The sequence below is a fragment of the Ranitomeya imitator genome, chromosome 8 (assembly GCF_032444005.1).
Source record: "Ranitomeya imitator isolate aRanImi1 chromosome 8, aRanImi1.pri, whole genome shotgun sequence".
Taxonomy (NCBI): domain Eukaryota; kingdom Metazoa; phylum Chordata; class Amphibia; order Anura; family Dendrobatidae; genus Ranitomeya; species Ranitomeya imitator.
In genome coordinates, this window is record NC_091289.1 from 46,533,395 (window position 1) to 46,554,862 (window position 21,468).

Here is a 21,468-nt window from a genome sequence, read left to right on the forward strand (position 1 = left end):
TTTGCCTTAGTCCATTATTCGGATCGCACTTGTCAATGCAAATCAAAGATTCCAATTAAAACATTGGACTGCACTTGATTGACATTCTGAGTACAATCCACAGTACAATTTTTGCAGACAGAAAGAATGGAGTAGATGGAGACATTTTCTTTCCATCTTCTCCTCATCAAACAGAATCAGTTCACATTATGATTACACTCTGATCAAACTCTGATCAGACTGTGATTTGAATAATCAGACAGATTCTCTATCGGATGATAGAATATAACTGTAAACCTAGCCCAAGTGAAAACTTTCTGATGATGCCCACTTGAACTTAACTAAAGTTTACTCATATGGTGTTTAAGATGGCCGCCCGATAAGTCCTTGAGGGGAGATCATCGAAGTTGGTAGCTTCTGTGATGTAAGCCCAGTAAAGCAAACTCCAGCATGTACAGTGCTGAGAGAGTTAATAGGGCATATCAGGGCCAGGTTTTACAAGCAGTCAAAGAGATGTTTGGGACTGAATGCTCACATATCCCACCCCTGGGGCGTGGTATCGCACATAAAATGGAGACCAGTTTTCTCAATAAGTGTCTGGGTCTGGAGATGTGTGTATCTCCTGTGTGTTGGTTGATGCTCAGGCCTTAAGAACTGAACACTAACCTGAGCGGGCGAACCTACAATCCTGTAAAGAACTACTTTGTGCGGCTGGTTTTTTTGTTTGGTTTCCTGAGCGTTTTGCACAGTCTTAATAAACCAGCCTGGACATTTTAAGGAAACCGCCTACCTCAACGGCAACTAAGCAAGCAGAAACCCTACAATTGGTGGAGAATCCGTGCACGAGTACCAAGGGGCAGTGTGACTGCCGCAGAGATACAGCATGTCCTGGGTGAAAGAGACTTCAGGAGCGAAAGCCAACAGCATGGAGGAGTTGATAAAGCTACTGATGCAGGCTAATCTCCAGCAGCAACAGCTATGACAGCAGCAGCAACAGCAGCAGATGGAACTTTTAGCTGAGGCGATCTGTGGCAGGGTAAACGCCTCACACCCAAATCCAGGTGAAGGCTCACATGTGAGGAAGACGGTAAGGAGAGCTTTACAAAAGATGATCCCAGGTGATGACGCTGACATGTTCCTGACGGTTTTTGAAAGGGTTGCAGAACAGGAGAAATTCTCCTCCTGAACAGTGGGTGGAGGTTCTACCGCTTTATTTAACAGAGGAACCATAGAAGGTGTATTATTACCTCGGCTCTCAGGATGTAAAAGAGTACGGTAAATTGAAAATTGAGAGATAACGTTGGGAGAGAGAAAGATCCGTCCTGGTAAATTTCAGTGGTCAATTCTTTGGCTTAGAGCGCTGAAATCGATTCCCATGTACGGGAAACTTGGGAGAGATGTATTTCTATGCAGCCGCACACTGCGGTCCTGAGTGCCGGCGGCTGTGCCGGGTATTGATGCGAGAGACTCATATGAGTTTCTTGCATCACACTCACAAGTGTGACCCCGGCCTAATGAAACTGATGGCAAACTGCAGTCAATCATTTTCTGTAGAGTTTCTTAAAACCTTTCTGGGATCGAGTTACTGATTTGGCTTTTATCCTATGTCATATTCCTCGACTCGTTAAAGGGTTGATTGTGACTTGTAGGTTCGCTACTTCCAACAGGTGGCGCTATAGAGTTTAAGTCCTCTTTTTCTCAGAAGAGACAATTTGCATATCAATATTCAGCATGATATTTAGGATTACTCACGGTCAGCAGCTCTGAAGGCAGATCTCCACCTGGATGTACACCCCGATGTAAGGAAATGAAATGCTGCAGATCAGGCTTCTCCTTTACACTTGGGTTGTGTAAAGATGTGTTTAAGATGATCAGTGAGAAGGAGACGATATAGCAGCTGTCTGAATGAATGAAAATATAAAAAAAGATGGAAGAAATTAAGAGGACATTTTAATATTGGAAATTGTACTAAATAGACTGGTGCATAAAAAGTCTAAAGCTTCGCTGCTACAATAAATATCATTGCAGCGATTTTGTGATCACAGACAACACATTTTGCATGTTACAGTATTTAAGGTCTAAGGGGACCAAAAGACATGAAACATTTTGCATTTTTATTACTGTTTCCACAGAGACCATTTCATCTCACTCAAACAGGATGTTGAGAACATCAACCCAGCAGACCACAAACTCAAGAAGTCCTATGATATAGTGGTATATACAGTATATGCTGTGTATGCAAATATATATATATATATATATATATATAAAAACAAAACCGTCAAGACCACCAAATGTCCATCAGGACAAGACACAGAGAACTGACATCTGAAATCATAAACTGTAGAATAAAATATTCCATTACATCACTATATAAAAATATGGTAAAACAGAAGTAGAAAACCCATCGGCAGCGCTGGATGAAGTATTGATGGCTTATACTCAGTGGGCTTCTCTGCAAGCACGGAAACTGGTGGTTAAATGAAAGGGAATATCAGTGGGTGGTAGAGCAAATATCCCATTTCCAGCTCCAGTTTAAAGTTTCCACGATGAATCAGTATTTGAGATTCTGTAATTAGCTAGAAGCGCACGTAACGTTATAAAACCAGAGCGAGTCCGACTGTGAGACTGACTCCGATATTGATGATAAAGATTCAAGTAATATGCATTATGAGATAAGCAAGCACCCCAAATACATGGACCTGGAATTTTGTAGTTAACATGAACCTGTTAGCAGATTCACGTTGCCGTGACCACAGGCGGCAAGAAATCCCAACAGGCTACCTTATTACTGCGAGCTATGTTTAACTCTAAAATGCAGCAACAATCAGAAAAAATATACGGTAATAAGAGACGGGTACAAGAAAAAGTCTCCGTTGGGCGACACAGCTTGATCAACAGGTTTTTCACTGTAATGAGGGAGCCTGTTGCTACTCCAGGTTGTCCATGGTTAGGGCAGCAGATTAAGTTCCCTTTTAAAGAGTTTTACCTTTTTCACAAATAGGTCTCTGCTCACACAGTCTTGATTTATAAACTGGGACACACATTCTAAATGTATGCAACTGTATACCCATATCTGCTAATTGTTCAGATTTTTCGGAAGTAATCCCAGAAAATTCGTAGCAACCCAGGCCAGAAGAGCATCCTTCTCAAAAATAGATGGGTGTTGGGGTGAAACAAGTTGCCAACACAAATCATGGTAACTATGTTTACCATGAGTTGCTTGTGTTGGTAACCCATACTTGACATTGATCACTTAAACTCCTCGTTGCCAAAAAAAAAATCTTAAACATTTTTAGGCCGTTTCATCAAGAACGCCGTTGATTCTGGGGCGTTATGGAGTGAGATGCGTCTGATTCATAAAGAGGTGCATGCCTGTTCATGAATCTGGAGCATCTGTTGAGCGGAGAGCGCCTCCATGCACCATGACAGAAATATCACTCCGGTCACAGACTGAAGTGAGATTTCTGGTGTAGGGAGTACGGTTGAGTGAATTTGTTCCGGTTCCCTCTTATTCGGCAAGCTATAGCTCTTACCGAATAAGCTGCAGAGGATACCTGGATCGCGCTGGCCGATCAGTTGATCGGCGCCACAGCTGCATGTGTCGCGGCTGTATTACAGTCACAACACATGCATGGAGAGCCCAACAAACAGGCTCTCCATGCATGTGCTGTGACTGTGACACAGCTGTCACACATGCAGCTGTGGCGCCGATCAGCTGATCAGCCGGCGCGATCCAGGAAGCCAGGTTCCCTCTGCAGCTTATTCGGTATGACCAGAGGTGACCTACCCCAGCTCCTTCTATTTTGTCAGAGCTGAGAGAAATTCGAATGAAAATGGCAAAAGTCTCAATATTTTGGCTCCTAAATTTTGGACTTTTCAAAGCAGTAATTTTTTGGGAAAAGCTTTGATCAGTTGTGGTCATAATGTATCAGGGTGTCAATGGCTATATTAAAAAAATTCAGCATTTCCTAGAACAAGGCAGCGGTGTGAAATTAGTAATTATTGATGACAATTACAATAATCAGTTACACTGGCCATGGTTACCTGTGGATTTGAAGGTGATTGGGTTACACTGGCAGTAATGAGCTGAGAAGGACTCCATTATTCGGTCAATCTTTTGTGCTTCTCCTGGTAATCGAAAAGTACCAAGAAAATGTCTGGAAGAACACAGATCATGAAGATTTAGTTGTTATTTTTGGTTGCGGTAGTGGTGCACAACACTCTCGGGACAGAGGGTTACGTTGGCAGATTGCACCACTTACAAAGTTCCTAAACCCTTATTTTTTCGTTGTCCTCCAAACAAATGAAAGTTATTAATTTTTGTAATATACTTCACTCAATGGTGAGCAGAGGCAAAAATGGGCCCCCTTACTGCTTGGGCCCCTGTGCAGCTGCACAGGTGGCATCAATGATACATCTGCCCCTCTCTGCTCCCTACACCTGTACTCAAAAAGGGAAACTTCCCATACTCTGACTGAATAAATATAGTGTATGATATTGCTGAGCAGCACTTGAAATCAGTTTCTAAAGAGACCGAGCATCGAAACGGCACTGCAGCATAGTGTTTGCTGGAGAAGGAAGGAAAGTAAGGAAGTTTATTACTAAAATACAGAATTTTACAATGCTTGGAGGATAATTGAAAAAGTTTATATACTTTATAAAGAATATTCCCATTTGAGACATGCAGACTGAGAATCCCCTTCTTCCTTATTTAGCACCCAAAAGAAGCGGAGACCTGGATGTGCCTGATTTATGTTCTGTGAATATGCCATAAATGTCTCGTATCGAAATTCTCTATCAAAGGAGTAACTTCGACAGCCGCTACACATCCAGGGATTGTCTGTTTGTTAAGCTATCCCTACATTTGTTGCGGTTGTCGAACAGCCGCAAGACATGCAGCCGCGGGGACTCAAACATATTATTCGAGCACGCCGAAGACACTTGGTTAGCAAACGATCATGCTCGGATAACACCTTACGTGTGCTCATCAGTAGTAAAAACAAACAACTTTGCAATTTTTCTCTTATTAAAAATCCTTTTTGTTTTTAAGAACAAAAGGATTTTTAATTCTGTAGTTTAGTACTCATTGACTAGCTTACCGGTCACCACTACAAACTACAAAACTACAAAGAAGTGGCTGGTTTCACACACACTTCCAAACTTTTTGCTATAGAGCTTGTAAGCTCTGAAGTTGGACAGATCACTGGGTCCATGTGCTCCTCAAGCACCATCAGAGAGCACATAGTTCAGGCCAGTGGCGCAAAAATGATAGGAGATTACAATTATTTAGGAGTGCACTGTCATTCAGCAAGCAGGAACCCAAAAGCAGCAGTGCGCTCCTAAAGAGAGCAAAACCTTTATGAAATCATTGACACAATGAATATCTTCTTATTGGATTCTGTTAGGCATTGTACCTTTCATGTTTTGCCAATGCATTTAACGCATTTCATAAGTTAAGAAGTAAAACAAACTAATTCAGATACTTTCGCATCTGTAACCATAGGAACCTGTTATAAAAACTTACTGGATATTATTGTCTGGAACATGCAATTGACTTGAATCGCTCTACCCCTTTAATTCAATGCACTACGTAGAAAGAAGCCAACCCGTGGTTATTGATGCCATACAATAACGTTCCTACCTCAGAGCATCTACTAGATTGAGTTGGTTGAAGTTGTGGCATTTCACGAAAGCCTTCAGAACTTGAATATTCAGCGACTCCCTGGAGAGAAAGAACAAAAGAGGAAAGAAAAGGAAAAGGAAGGAAATGGGATTTGGGCCAAGAGAGGAAAATAACAGCAAGGGGAAGACACAATGGAAAAAAAAAAATAAGTTGATGACCCATTCATATTTTACTAGTACACATTCAACACAGCTGAATTTATCATTTAGCAGCTTCTTTTAGCACCAGGGTAATCTTGTGACGTACGATTATGCAATCTATTGGAAGTCTATTGGTTTTGCTTTTCATAACGACAGAGACCACGGGTATAAAATACCGTAAGTGTCAAATTTTCATCCAGAAAAAACAGCCTTTTCTTCACCTGTATTGTCATCCGTACTTATTCCATTTTTATACCCCAGCAGAGAATATACAGTAGTTTACAAGACTGGATAGTTTCCTCTGTTACAGAATTGCAATGTGTCTGTAAAAATCGGATTCTATATGGTTAATCAATATGGAATCCAATTTTTTGGGGCGCATCCATAGACTTGAATAGGCGAGTATAATCCCACAAATGGAAGAGCAGAGTGCACACTTTGATTTTTTTTTCGCAGACATTTGGTTTATGTAAAAAATGGTCGCCTGAACAGCCCGATACGACTGGCTCTGTGACACGTGCAGGTGCTGCCTGCCATTTACACGCACTCGTCGTGTGCGTAAATTGAAACAAAATAGCGTGTGCCACAATTTTTTTTCCATGTGATCATTGATCCGTCCATGTGGAAAATTGACTCTTTGAACAGACACATTGGTGTGTGTGCGCTCCGTGTACTGTCTATGGTGCACACAAACAGCACAGTTTTGGAAACCCCTGGGTAAATCTGACATGGAGAAGGAATTGGGGATCCTAGTTAATGATAAACTTACCTGGAGCAGCCAGTGCCAGGCAGCGGCTGCCAAGGCAAACAGGATCATGGGGTGCATTAAAAGAGGTCTGGATACATATGCTGAGAACATTATACTGCCTCTGTACAAATTCCTGGTTAGACCACACATGGAGTACTGAGTACAGTTTTGGGCACCGATTCCCAGGAATGATATAATGGAAATAGAGCAAGTACAAAGGAGGGCAACAAAATTATTAAAGGGGATGGGGGAACTACAATACCCAGAAGATTAGCAAAATTAGGATGATTTAGTCTAGAAAAAAAACGACTGAGGGGTGATCTAATAACCATGTATAAGTATATAAGGGGACAATACAAATATCTCTCCGAGGATCTGTTTGTACCAAAGAATGTGATGGTCACAAGGGGGCATTCTTTGCGTCTGGAGGAGAGAAGGTTTTTCCACCAACATAGAAGAGGATTCTTTACTGTTAGGGCAGTGAGAATCTGGAATTCCTTGGCTGGCTGAAGAGATGGTGATGGCGAACTCAGTCGAGGGGTTCAAGAGAGGCCTGGATGTCTTCCTGGAGCAGAACAATATTGTATCATACAATTATTAGATTCTGTAGAAGGACGTAGATCTGGGGATTTATTATGATGGAAAATAGGCTGAACTGGATGGACAAATGTCTTTTTTCGGCCTTACTAACTATGTTACTATGTCCTCATACTGTCCTTGTTTATACGGACGTGTGCTGTTCGAGTTGCAATCAGCACACAGACAGCACATTGACAAATGTTATTGAATAGGACTAATCGGATGTTTTATGGGTGCGCGACAAAATCAGATCCCGTATGGATCATCTGATCTTTACAGATACTTTGCCATTATTAACATAGGAAACTGGTTGCATAAATATGGATGCCACAGGAATTGCACGGTGATAATAAAAACGGACACATGGAAAGCAGATGACAAAACGGATGAAAATCATCACAGTTTACTGGATGAAAATCAGACGATTCTTCATATGCTCATCCGAAAATGGTGGAAAACTCATACCTGTGTGTTTACTGAACTGTCCATTTTTTGGGGACTTTTTTTTTAACCTATTGGCTTCCATGGGGAGCCTGAAGAAAATGCATGTAACGAACAGGTATGTTGTTAATTGGGGAATCAAAGCAGGAGCGTCGATCACTAGTGGCCTGTATGCTAATCGTCACGTGTGCTATCGCTTCTGGTTGTTTTTACTCTTGTAATTCAAATCGAATGGCAATTAAGAGATAATTAACAGCGTCGTCATTAGGGAAATGTTCCCAAGGAATGTTTTGTTACTGCAATATAATGCTGATTAAAATATGATTTATCCGATTCTGCGGTGTAGGGAAGCTATACAGATAACGAGACGGACACAGGGGAAGGTGACTGGTAAGTACGGAGTTCATGCTTTTAGGATTTATCATATACTGACCTTTGTCCGAGGTATTCCCCTATGGCAGCCTTGCTGAGTCCTGCCCCATTATATAGGAAGCTTGCTATTTGCTCTGGCTCTTTTTCCACAAACTTCTTTGTAATAAGTAACTGAATTCCCTGGCCGCCATAGATGAAAAATATAACAAAACATTTAATGAGAGATGCGTTTTATAGGGCAACTAGTAACTTGTAAAGTGGAAATTGCAGATTGAGGCATCATTCATACATCCTAGTTTTGCATATGAGAAAAAAAAAGATGTTTTTTTCATCAGGTCGCTTGATCCTGTTGTTATCCAGATTTTTTGTGATGTGCCAATTAGTGTGGCTTCTGTTGAGGGCAGACAAAGTACTGCAGTGCGCAGGCGCCGGGCCTCTGACCTTTCCGGCGCCTGCGCACTGCAGTGCTATCCTCTGCCCTCAAGAGGGCAGAGCAAAGTACGCCTGCGCCGGAGCCGTGGCTGAAGATCAGAAGAGGACGTCATGGAAAGAAGATAGGAGGCGCCGCAGCGGACCGGAGACGCCCATCCGACCTGACCAGCAGCGGGACCGCCCCTGGGTGAGTATAATATAACGTCTTTTTCTCCTTTTTCAGGTAACATCGGGGGCTTATCTACAGCATCACAGAATACTGCAGATAAGCCCCTGATGCCGGTGGGATTACCTCACCCGCGATTTTCGGGGTGACAGGTTCCCTTTAAAACATTAGTATTGTTGTTGTTTCTAAATGATTATGAACTTGTTTTCTTTGCATTATTTGAGGTCTGAAAGCACTGGGGTTTTTTTCATTTTGACCATTTCTCCTTTTTAGAAAAAAAAATGCAAAATGTATTACTTGGAAATTCGGAGACATGTTGTCAGAAGTTTATAGAATAAATGAACAATTTACATTTAGGCAAAAATATACCTATAAAGAGAAAAATCAGACAAACTGAACATTTAGCAGTGGTCTCTTAATTTTTTATATTATCTATCTATCTATCTATCTATCTATCTATCTATCTATCTATCTATCTATCTATCTATCGATCATATACTGTATCTAATATCCTTCTATCATCTATCTATCTATATCTCTCTTTATATAAGATTACTTTATTATTTTTGCTAACTAGCTTTAAGTTACATAGAGTACAAGACTTTGTTCATACTTTAATAAGCACGAGAGCAGTGCATTATGAACAATGAATTACAGTACAGACCAAAAGTTTGGACACACCTTCTCATTTAAACATTTTTCTGTATTTTCATGACTATGAAAATTGTACATTCACACTGAAGACATCAAAACTATGAATTAACACATGTGGAATTACATACTTAACAAAAAAGTGTGAAACAGCTGAAATTATGTCTTATATTCCAGGTTCTTCAAAGTAGCCACCTTTTGCTTTGATGAGTGCTTTGCACACTCTTGGCATTCTCTTGATGAGCTTCAAGAGGTAGTCACCGGGAATGGTCTTCCAACAATCTTGAAGGAGTTCCCAGAGATGCTTAGCACTTGTTGGCCCTTTTGCCTTCACTCTGCGGTCCAGCTCACCCCAAACCATCTCAATTGGGTTCAGGTCTGGTGACTGTGGAGGCCAGGTCATCTGGCGTAGCACCCCATCACTCTCCTTCTTGGTCAAATAGCCCTTACACAGCCTGGAGATGTTTGGGGTCATTGTCCTGTTGAAAAATAAATGATGGTCCAACTAAATGCAAATGGTATGGAATAGCATGCCGCTGCAAGATGCTGTGGTAGCCATGCTGGTTCAGTATGCCTTAAATTTTGAATAAATCCCCCAACAATGTCACTAGCAAAGCACTCCCACACCATCACACCTCCTCCTCCATGCTTCACGGTGGGAACCAGGCATGTAGAGTCCATCTGTTCACCTTTTCTGCATCGCACAAAGGCACAGTGGTTGGAACCAAAGATCTCAAATTTGGACTCATCAGACCAAAGCACAGATTTCTACTGGTCTAATGTCCATTCCTTGTGTTCTTTCACCCAAACAAGTCTCTTCTGCTTGTTGCCTGTCCTTAGCAGTGGTTTCCTAGCAGCTATTTTACCATGAAGGCCTGCTGCACAAAGTCTCCTCTTAACAGTTGTTGTAGAGCTGTGTCTGCTGCTAGAACTCTGTGTGGCATTGACCTGGTCTCTAATCTGAGCTGCTGTTAACCTGTGATTTCTGAGGCTGGTGACTCGGATAAACTTATCCTCAGAAGCAGAGGTGACTCTTGGTCTTCCTTTCCTGGGGCGGTCCTCATGTGAGCCAGTTTCTTTGTAGCGCTTGATGGTTTTTGCCACTGCACTTGGGGACACTTTCAAAGTTTGCCCAATTTTTCAGACTGACTGACCTTCATTTCTTAAAGTAATGATGGCCATTGGCCACTCATTTTTCTTTACTTAGCTGCTTTTTTCTTGCCATAATACAAATTTTAACAGTCTATTCAGTAGGACTATCAGCTGTGTATTCACCAGACTTCTGCACAACACAACTGATGGTCCCAACCCCATTTATAAGGCAAGAAATCCTACTTATTAAACCTGACAGGGCACACCTGTGAAGTGAAAACCATTCCCGGTGACTACCTCTTGAAGCTCATCAAGAGAATGCAAAGAGTATGCAAAGCAGTCATCAAAGCAAAAGGTGGCTACTTTGAAGAACCTAGAATATAAGACATAATTTCAGTTGTTTCACACTTTTTTGTTTTCATAGTCATGAAAATACAGGAAAATGTTTAAATGAGAAGGTGTGTCCAAACTTTTGGTCTGTACTGTATCTCTGTTACTTTTTCTGATTTAACATTTATTCAAATCTAATTTTCATTTTAAGAGTCTGACACCTAGATACATAAATGCAATAATCACCATGCCCAGACTTTTATGGTGGGTCACCACATCCTTCCTTAGTGCTACCAGCTTCGCATTGCTTGTAAATTACAATGACCTCCGCCTGCTTGTAATCTACCGGCGGCTTCTGCACCCCCAGTAACTACGCCCTACTGCCCCTATCCAGCATGTTACTATATAGTATGTACCATTCATATACCATAGAATTATTAATATGTTTTCTGTACTTTTAAGCTCACCTTCTCCGGATCCATGTTAAATTTCCTGCTTGCACTGAGCAATTCATTGTCCCTCTGTTCTTTTCGACTATGAGAAAACAGATTAAACTTTGGCTTTAATCTCTGATCATCAGCGCAACGCGTATATGCACAACATGAGTGGTAAATGCTGCTCACCTTAGCTGCAGGCGCTCAAAATCATCAATTTCGGCCACAATTTCTGTTATCTCATTTTGCAAGTTCTGCTCTCGATAATTAAGAAAAAGGAAGACAAAGCAGAAGGTTTCAAAATGATCGCTGACATGAATTCTTGATGTGGTAAAGTGTATAGTAAACAACAAGGGAAAAAATAAAGACTCACCGGAAGTCAGTGTCCTGGTCAGTGGTCGCACGGACTTGCGGTGGATACCGCGTCCTCCACTGACCAGGACACGCACGCTCTATACCACAGAAGGCAATACTGCCGGACTTATCCCCCTGAGACACTGGCTGTGTCCACCTATATCTATGACCTTAATGAAAACCCATAATCTTTCGGGCCCACTAACTTCTGTTCACCATCAAATATTGTGACTGATGAAGGTCAGGCTATAGGACCGAAACGTTTCTTCTGTTATTTACCATGGACACCATTAAATAACTTTATCTGATTAAGTTTAGTCTGAGTGCCGAGTTTTTTGCTATTATTCATGGTATTGGAACCTACTCTGGCACCTCTCTAACGTCTGTGCACGCATTTATTCTTATATACTAATAACAGAGTTGTGACAGATTTTCTATTTCAGTTTTTTATGCCTGAAGGGATTACAGAAAAATCAGAGTTAATCAGTTCTGCTTCTCCAATACTACTCTGGCCTTTATTTACAGACTGCAGTGGAGAAGTGAAAGCTAGAGGGCACATGATCACTTCAGACAATCACTGAGCTCATCAGTCATGCCAAGGTAGATGGCACAAGCTGCGGAGCCTAGTGATTGGCTGCAGCGGTCATATGTGCTCTAGCTGCTATGTCACCACCTGCGACGTGTGTAAACAAAGACCAGTACAGTACCAGAAAGACATCACTGGACCCAATGTGGAGGAGGATATCTGGTTTTCTAAATATTTTTGCTGGCGCAAGCCATTAAATCTGACGTACAGCCATGCGTGTGCTACTTTGTGTCTCTGTTGTGCCTTAGTTATAAAAGTCCCACTGCAAATTAGCTACTACCAATCAGAGTAATATGCCCTGTAAGTAAGAGATGGGGCCCACTGACAGCGTCTATTTCACCAAGATGTGCCTCCAAGGACACACATTCAGCTGAAATGCAAAACTTGCAAAATCAGCAGTGTATCAAATACTTATTTTCCTCACTGTACCAGGATGGGGGACATGTATGCTAGAATGGGCACCGGATTAGAGATTTATATACCAGGATGAGCCTTATGATGGGAGACATGTAAACCAGGATGGGGGACATACAGGTGCATCTCACAAAATTAGAATAACATCAAAAAGTGTATTTCAGTTCTTCAATACAACAAGTGAAACTCATATATTATATAGAATCATTACAAACAGAGTGATTTATTTCAGTTGTTTATTTCTGTTAATGTTGATGATTATGGCTAGGGTTGAGCGAAACGGGTCGGCCATTTTCAGAAGTCGCCGACTTTTGGCAAAGTCGGGTTTCATGAAACCCGACCCGACCCCTGTGTGGGGTCGGCCATGAGGTCGGCGATCTTCTGAATCTGGTATCGGAATTCCGATACCGAGTTCCGATATGTTTGCAATATCGGAAATCGGTATCAGAATCCATATTTAAGTGTAAAATAAAGAATTAAAATAAAAAATATCGCTATACTTACCCTCTGACGCACCCTGGTACTAACCGGCAGCCTTTCTTCCTTCGAATCAGCGCTTGCAGGACCTTGCGGTGACGTCGCGGCTTGTGATTGGTCGCGCGAGCGGTCACATGGGCGGTCGCGCGACCAATCACAAGCCGTGACGTCACCGCAAGGTCCTGCAAGCGCTGATTCGAAGGAAGGAAGGTTCCCGGTTAGTACCAGGGCGCGTCCGAGGGTGAGTATAGCGATATTTTTTATTTTAATTCTTTATTTTACACTTAAATATGGATCGCAGGGCCTGAAGGAGAGTTTCCTCTCCTTCAGACCCTGGGAACCATTGGAAACCCAATGCACTGCATTGGGTTTCGAGTTTCGGCCGACTCCGACCCCGACTTTTTTATAGGATCGGCCGATTTCACTCGATCCGACTTTTGAAAAAGTCGGGTTTCTTGAAACCCGACCCGATCCTATAAAAGTAAAAGTCGCTGAACCCTAATTATGGCTTATAGCCAATGAAAACCCAGAAGTCATTATCTCGGTAAATTAGAATACTTTATAACACCAGCTTGAAAAATGATTTTAAAATCCAAAATGTTGGCCTACTGACATGAATGTTCAGCAAATGCACTCAATTCTCAGTCAGGGCTCCATTGGCATCAATTAATGCATCAATGCGGCGTGGCATGGAGGCGATGAGCCTGTGGCACTGCTGAGGTGTTATGGAAGCCCAGGTTGCTTTGATAGCAGCCTTCAGCTCGTCTGCATTGTGAAGTGCACCTGTATATTCCAAGATGGGCTCAGCATGGAGGATCAATATAACATTATGGGCCCAGGATGTGGAACATATATATCAGGATGGGCCTAGGATGGGGGACATATACGCCAGGATGGGGGACATATATACCAGGAAGGGGGACATGAATACCAGGATGAGGGACACATATACCCAGATTGGGGACATATATACCAGGATGGGGACATATATACTATGAAGGGGGACATGTATACCAGGAGGGGGCTTGGACTGGAGAGCTACATCCAAGGATGGGCCCAGAAAGGGAAACATATATACCAGTATGGGAGACATAAATACCAGAATGGGCCCAGGATGGGGCACTTGTCTACTACCATGGGCCCAGGATGTGGGACATATATACCAGGATGAGGGACATAAATACCAGGATGGGGAACATATATACCAGGATGGGGAACATACAGCTCTGCCAAAAATTAAGAGACCACCACATCAAAACCCTGTCATGGGCAGCCCAATCTCTGGTATGTAATCAAGAGGATGATGGATAGTCACAAGCCATCAAACAATGAAGAACTGCTGACATTTTTGCACCAGAAGCAGTGTGAAAGACTGGTGGAAAGCATGCACATATATACCAGGATGGGGAACATATATGCCAGGATGGGGGACATATATACCAGGATGGGGGAGATATGAACCAATAAGGGGGACATATATACCAGAATGGGGGGCCCAGGATTCTGGGGAGGAGGCAACAAGTGTGTCCTTATAGGATTTAGAGTGCTGCAAGTGACCATACATTTGACCAACATGCGGAAGGGAGGTGGAGGGTGAGCCCTTGTCCAAATTTTGCACCATGACTAGTGTTGAGCGATACCGTCCAATACTTGAAAGTATCGGTATCGAATAGTATCGGCCGATACCCGAAAAATATCGGATATCGCCGATACTGATATCCGATACCAATACAAGTCAATGGGACATCAAGTATTGGAAGGTATTCTCATGGTTCCCAGGGTCTGAAGGAGAGGAAACTCTCCTTCAGGCCCTGGGATCCATAGGGATGTGTAAAATAAAGAATTAAAATAAAAAATATTGATATGCTCACCTCTCCGGCGGCCCCTGGACATCACGCTGCTAACCGGGAGGCTTCTTTGTTTAAAATGCGCGCCTTTAGGACCTGCGAATGACGTCCCGGCTTCTGATTGGTCGCGTGCCGCCCATGTGACCGGCACGCGACCAATCAGAAGCCGCGACGTCATTCGCAGGTCCTTAATTCCTAGAATTAGGAGTTTTTGTGAATGAGAATGACGTCGCGGCTTCTGATTGGTCGCGTGCCGGTCACATGGGTGGCACGCGACCAATCAGAAGCCGGGACGTCATTCGCAGGTCCTAAAGGCGCGCATTTTAAACAAAGAAGCCTCCCGGTTAGCAGCGTGATGTCCAGGGGCCGCCGGAGAGGTGAGCATATCAATATTTTTTATTTTAATTCTTTATTTTACACCTCACTATTGATCCGATACCGATACCCGATATCACAAAAGTATCGGATCTCGGTATCGGAATTCTGATACCGCAAGTATCGGCCGATACCCGATACTTGCGGTATCGGAATGCTCAACACTAACCATGACCCATCAGACTCTAGTTACACCAACGGTAAAAAGACAATTATGAAATGTGAGTTTTTATGGAATAGCACTGCATACAGAAAAATAAATTAAAACACACAATAAAAAGGTTAAGATAATGAAAACAGGAATGGGGTAAGATAGCACAGGATGGATTTAGCAAGGTACCAACACACTTTAATTTGCTCCAGTAGCTCATCTTTGGTTGGTGATGTGATCTTTGCCTCCTCTGTTTGAACCATTGTGTTTCCTTTTGAAAGAAAACAAACAGTTTATTTAGAAATATTATCTATTTTCTACAGGAAGACATACAATTATTTGTACAATTTTCATATATCTATAGCAATGAAAATACACGCAAAAAAAATCCTAATGATTTTTCCCTTAAAGGGGCTGCTGTGGGGTTCAGAAGCTGCAATGATCACGTATATTTGTCTCAGGATGCAGCACAAAAAAATAATGTTTCATTTGGGCAATTGTGTCTAATAAGGTATACAGCGGACGTATGCTTGTGAGCCATTGGTTGTTATTGAGCGAACCTTTCCCTTACCATACACCCTTTTTACCAGTAACTTACACTATCTTTGTACCTTCATATGTACAAAGCAGCATAAAATTCATGCAAAACATTTCAGCAGCATACTATGGGCGCCAAGATGAATGCAAATATTGGATATATTAATTCTTCTATATCAGTCTGTATAGAAGAAATAAAGTTCAAAATGTATGTATTAAGAGTTTGCATACATCTTGGCGCATTGTGTGTTGCGCTATTTTTTGTATGTATGTACATGCAAAAATGCCGCAACACACTGTGCACCAAGATATATGCAAGCACTGAAATACAGTCACTGCAATTTATTATGCTCAGTTAAATAGCACGTTCGTATTCTGCAGTGTGTTATAGTTAATGTCATCACAGTCTCCATTGGGGCTCACAATCTAGATTCCCTATCAGTATGTCTTTTGGAATGTGAGAGGAAACCGGAGAACCCGGAGGAAACCCATGAAAACACGGGCAGAACATACAAACTCCTTGCAGATGTTGTCCTTGGTGGGATTTGAATCCATGACCTCAGCATGACAAAGCAACAGTGCTAACCACTGAGCCACCATACAGTCCTAACCACTGAGCCACCATACAGTCCTAACCACTGAACCACCATACAGTCCTAACCACTGAACCACCATACAGTCCTAACCACTGAACCACCATACAGTCCTAACCACTGAGCCACTGTGCTGCCCATTCACATCTATGCTATTGTGTTGGAAGATGCTGTTCAATTGTGTTTTTTGCATACACAGTAAACTAGTAAAGTTTAATGCCTGATACACTTTAACAGCCCATTTACACTTCCAGATTGCAGCTGTTAATCACATCCATGTGCACAGAACGATCTTCAGTTTGAATGCTCTGCGCAGAATGTCTTATTTTTTACAATAATGTTTTTTAAGCCTACTTACGACCCATCTCACTGAGAAACAAATATTTGGCTCATTCTTTGGGTGATTGCCGACTGACCCCCTTAGATAGACTAATTATTGGGAATGAGGGTATCTAAGAAGGTTCATTCCGGATTGTAAAACGGTCCTTCGGAAAGTTTTCCTCCAGATACCGTATATACTCGAGTATAAGCCGACCCGAGTATAAGACGGTCCCCCTACTTTTGCCACAAAAACTGGGAAAACTTATTGACTCGAGTATAAGCCTAGGGTAGGAAATGCAGCAGCTACCGGTGAATTTCAAAAATAAAAATAGATGCTCCATACCGTTCATTATTGCCCCATAAGATGCTCCATAGAAAGCTGTGCCACATATAATGCTGCATACCATTCATTATTGCCCCATAGATGCTCTGTATAAAGCTGTGCCACATATAATGCTCCATATTGTTCATTATTGTCCCATAGATGCTCCATGTAAAGCTGTGCCATATATAATGCTCCATATTGTTCATTATTGCCCCATAGATGTGCCATATAAAGCTGTGCCATATAGTGCTCTGCACCGTTCATTATTGCCCCATAGATGTGTCATATAAAGCTGTGCCATATAGTGCTCTGCGCCATTCATTATTGCCCCATAGATGCTCCATATAAAGCTGTGCCATATAGTGCTCTGCGCCATTCATTATTGCCCCATAGATGTGCCATATAAAGCTGTGCCATATAGTGCTCTGCACCGTTCATTATTGCCCCATAGATGTGCCATATAAAGCTGTGCCATATAGTGCTCTGCACCGTTCATTATTGCCCCATAGATGTGCCAAATAAAGCTGTGCCATATAGTGCTCTGCACCGTTCATTATTGCCCCATAGATGTGCTATATAAAGCTGTGCCATATATAATGCTCCATACCGTTCATTATTGCCCCATAGATGTGCCATATAAAGCTGTGCCATATATAATGCTCCATACCGTTCATTATTGCCCCACAGATGTGCCATATAAAGCTGTGCCATATATAATGCTCCATACTGTTCATTATTGCCCCATAGATGCTCCATATAAAGCTGTGCCATATAGTGCTCTGCACCGTTCATTATTGCCCCATAGATGTGCCATATAAAGCTGTGCCATATAGTGCATTTATTGCCACAACTGATGACTAGTTATTTCACAACATTTTCATAGTCAGTAAGAGTCCTATGACCTTCAATGGATGGGGTCCCAGATCACCCTCATTCCATCCTCATTCATATATGTATTAAAATAAAGCTAAATTACTACAAGGAGATAGGAAGTGACCTGTTAAACTCCAGATTTGCTAAAGCTGTGAACTCCATCCATTTCCGCTCCCAGTCTCACTGAGTAACTGAGTTTCATGTTCAGAATATGGTGGTGTTACCCTACCTTGCTCTTTTTATTGTGCCTACACTGCCTATTCTTTACTGATTGATAGCTACTTATGGCAGGAATCAATATACGGTAAGTATATGGGCACAAATAAGCTGTAAAGTGTACCAGGAGAGGAGTCTGACTTACACGGTATGACAACGAGCATTGCAGCTATCTAAAGCCTGAGTCGTGTGCAGCTGAAAGTTACAACCCAAAAATTGTGCAACAAAAAGCCTACAGCCCCAGCAGTGTGCAATTATGGAACAACAGCCCCAGAAGTGTGCAATTATGGAACAACTGCCCCAGCAGTGTGCAATTATGGAACAACAGCCCCAGAAGTGTGCAATTATGGAACAACAGCTTCAGCAGTATGCAATTATGGAACAACAGCCCCAGAAGTGTGCAATTATGGAACAACAGCCCCAGAAGTGTGCAATTATGGAACAACAGCCCCAGCAGTGTGCAATTATGGAACAACAGCCCCAGAAGTGTGCAATTATGGAACAAACCAGCCCCAGAAGTGTGCAATTATGGAACAACAGCTTCAGCAGTGTGCAATTATGGAACAACAGCCCCAGAAGTGTGCAATTATGGAACAACAGCCCCAGAAGTGTGCAATTATGGAACAACAGCCCCAGAAGTGTGCAATTATGGAACAACAGCCCCAGCAGTGTGCAATTATGGAACAACAGCCCCAGAAGTGTGCAATTATGGAACAAACCAGCCCCAGAAGTGTGCAATTATGGAACAACAGCTTCAGCAGTGTGCAATTATGGAACAACAGCCCCGGAAGTGTGCAATTATGGAACAACAGCCCCGAAGTGTGCAATTATTGAACAACAGCCCCAGCAGTGTGCAATTATGGAACAACAGCCCAGGTAGTGTGCAATTATGGAACAACAGCCCCAGAAGTGTGCAATTATGGAACAACAGCTTCAGCAGTGTGCAATTATGGAACAACAGCCCCGAAGTGTGCAATTATGGAACAACAGCCTCTGCAGTGTGCAATTATGGAACAACAGCCCCAGAAGTGTGCAATTATGGAACAAATGCCCCAGCAGTGTGCAGTTATGGAACAACAGCCCCAGAAGTGTGCAATTATGGAACAACAGCTTCAGCAGTGTGCAATTATGGAACAACAGCCCCAGAAGTGTGCAATTATGGAACAACAGCCCCAGAAGTGTGCAATTATTGAACAACGCCCCAGCAGTGTGCAATTATGGAACAACAGCCCCAGAAGTGTGCAATTATGGAACAAACCAGCCCCAGAAGTGTGCAATTATGGAACAACTGCCCCAGAAGTGTGCAATTATGGAACAACAGCCCCAGCAGTGTGCAATTATGGAACAACAGCCCAAGAAGGGTGCAATTATGGAACAAACCAGCCCCAGAAGTCTGCAATTATGGAACAACAGCCCCAGCAGTGTGCAATTATGGAACAACAGCCCCAGAAGGGTGCAATTATGGAACAAACCAGCCCCAGCATTGTGCAATTATTGAACAACAGCCCCAGCAGTGTGCAATTATAGAACAACAGCCCAGGTAGTGTGCAATTATGGAACAACAGCCCCAGAAGTGTGCAATTATGGAACAAACCAGCCCCAGAAGTGTGCAATTATGGAACAACAGCTTCAGCAGTGTGCAATTATGGAACAACAGCCCCGAAGTATGCAATTATGGAACAACAGCCCCAGCAGTGTGCAATTATGGAACAACAGCCCCGAAGTATGCAATTATGGAACAACAGCTTCAGCAGTATGCAATTATGGAACAAACCAGCCCCAGAAGTGTGCAATTATGGGACAACATCTTCAGCAGTGTGCAATTATGGAACAACAGCCCCGAAGTGTGCAATTATTGAACAACAGCCCCAGCAGTGTGCAATTATGGAACAACAGCCCCAGAAGTGTGCAATTATGGAACAACAGCCCCGAAGTGTGAAGTTATGGAACAACATCCCCAGCAGTGTTCAATTATGGAACAACAGCTTCAGCAGTATGCAATTATGGAACAACAGCCCAAGCAGTGTGCAATTGTGGAACAACAGCCCCAGAAGTGTGCAAATATGGAACAACAGCCCCAGCAGTGTGCAATTATGGAACAACAGCCCCGAAGTGTGAAGTTATGGAACAACATCCCCAGCAGTGTGCAATTATGGAACAACAGCTTCAGCAGTGTGCAATTATGGAACAACAGCCCCAGAAGTGTGCAATTATGGAACAACAGCCCCAGCAGTGTGCAATTATGGAACAACAGCCCCGAAGTGTGAAGTTATGGAACAACATCCCCAGCAGTGTGCAATTATGGAACAAACCAGCCCCAGAAGTGTGCAATTATGGAACAAACCAGCCCCAGAAGTGTGCAATTATGGAACAACATCCCCAGCAGTGTGCAATTATGGAACAAACCAGCCCCAGAAGTGTGCAATTATGGAACAACAGCCACAGCAGTGTGCAGTTATGGAACAACAGCCCCAGCAGTGTGCAATTATGGAACAACAGCCCCGAAGTGTGCAATTATGGAACAACAGCTTCAGCAGTATGCAATTATGGAACAACAGCCCCAGAAGTGTGCAATTATGGAACAACAGCTTCAGTAGTGTGCAGTTATGGAACAACAGCCCCAGCAGTGTGCAGTTATGGAACAACAGCCCCAGAAGTGTGCAATTATGGAACAACAGCTTCAGCAGTGTGCAATTATGGAAAAACAGCCCCAGAAGTGTGCAATTATGGAACAACAGCCCCAGAAGTGTGCAATTATGGAACAACAGCCCCAGCAGTGTGCAATTATGGAACAATAGCCCCAGAAGTGTGCAATTATGGAACAAACCAGCCCCAGAAGTGTGCAATTATGGAACAACAGCCCCAGCAGTGTGCAATTATGGAACAACAGCCCCGAAGTGTGCAATTATTGAACAACAGCCCCAGCAGTGTGCAATTATGGAACAACAGCCCCAGCAGTGTGCAATTATGGAACAACAGCCCCGAAGTGTGCAATTATGGAACAACAGCCCCAGAAGTGTGCAATTATGGAACAAACCAGCCCCAGAAGTGTGCAATTATGGAACAACAGCTTCAGCAGTATGCAATTATGGAACAACAGCCCCAGCAGTGTGCAATTATGGAACAACAGCCCCGAAGTGTGCAATTATGGAACAACAGCTTCAGCAGTATGCAATTATGGAACAAACCAGCCCCAGAACTGTGCAATTATGGAACAACATCTTCAGCAGTGTGCAATTATGGAACAACAGCCCCGAAGTGTGCAATTATTGAACAACAGCCCCAGCAGTGTGCAATTATGGAACAACAGCCCCAGAAGTGTGCAATTATGGAACAACAGCCCCGAAGT

General features: G+C 42.8%; 1 protein-coding gene across 1 annotated transcript in view; it reads right to left on the reverse strand.

Annotated features, from left to right (window-relative positions):
* Window positions 1-21,468, reverse strand: part of CYTH4 (cytohesin 4) — a 169,593-nt gene that overhangs the window by 19,611 nt on the left and 128,514 nt on the right. Inside the window, exons 2-8 of the mRNA XM_069736848.1 lie at window positions 15,452-15,525; window positions 11,240-11,304; window positions 11,084-11,150; window positions 8,007-8,125; window positions 5,624-5,704; window positions 4,027-4,139; window positions 1,732-1,880 (exon numbers count right to left, since the gene is read on the reverse strand). Of these exons, the coding sequence (XP_069592949.1) occupies window positions 1,732-1,880; window positions 4,027-4,139; window positions 5,624-5,704; window positions 8,007-8,125; window positions 11,084-11,150; window positions 11,240-11,304; window positions 15,452-15,525 (668 nt within the window). The remainder of the gene's footprint in view (window positions 1-1,731; window positions 1,881-4,026; window positions 4,140-5,623; window positions 5,705-8,006; window positions 8,126-11,083; window positions 11,151-11,239; window positions 11,305-15,451; window positions 15,526-21,468) is intronic.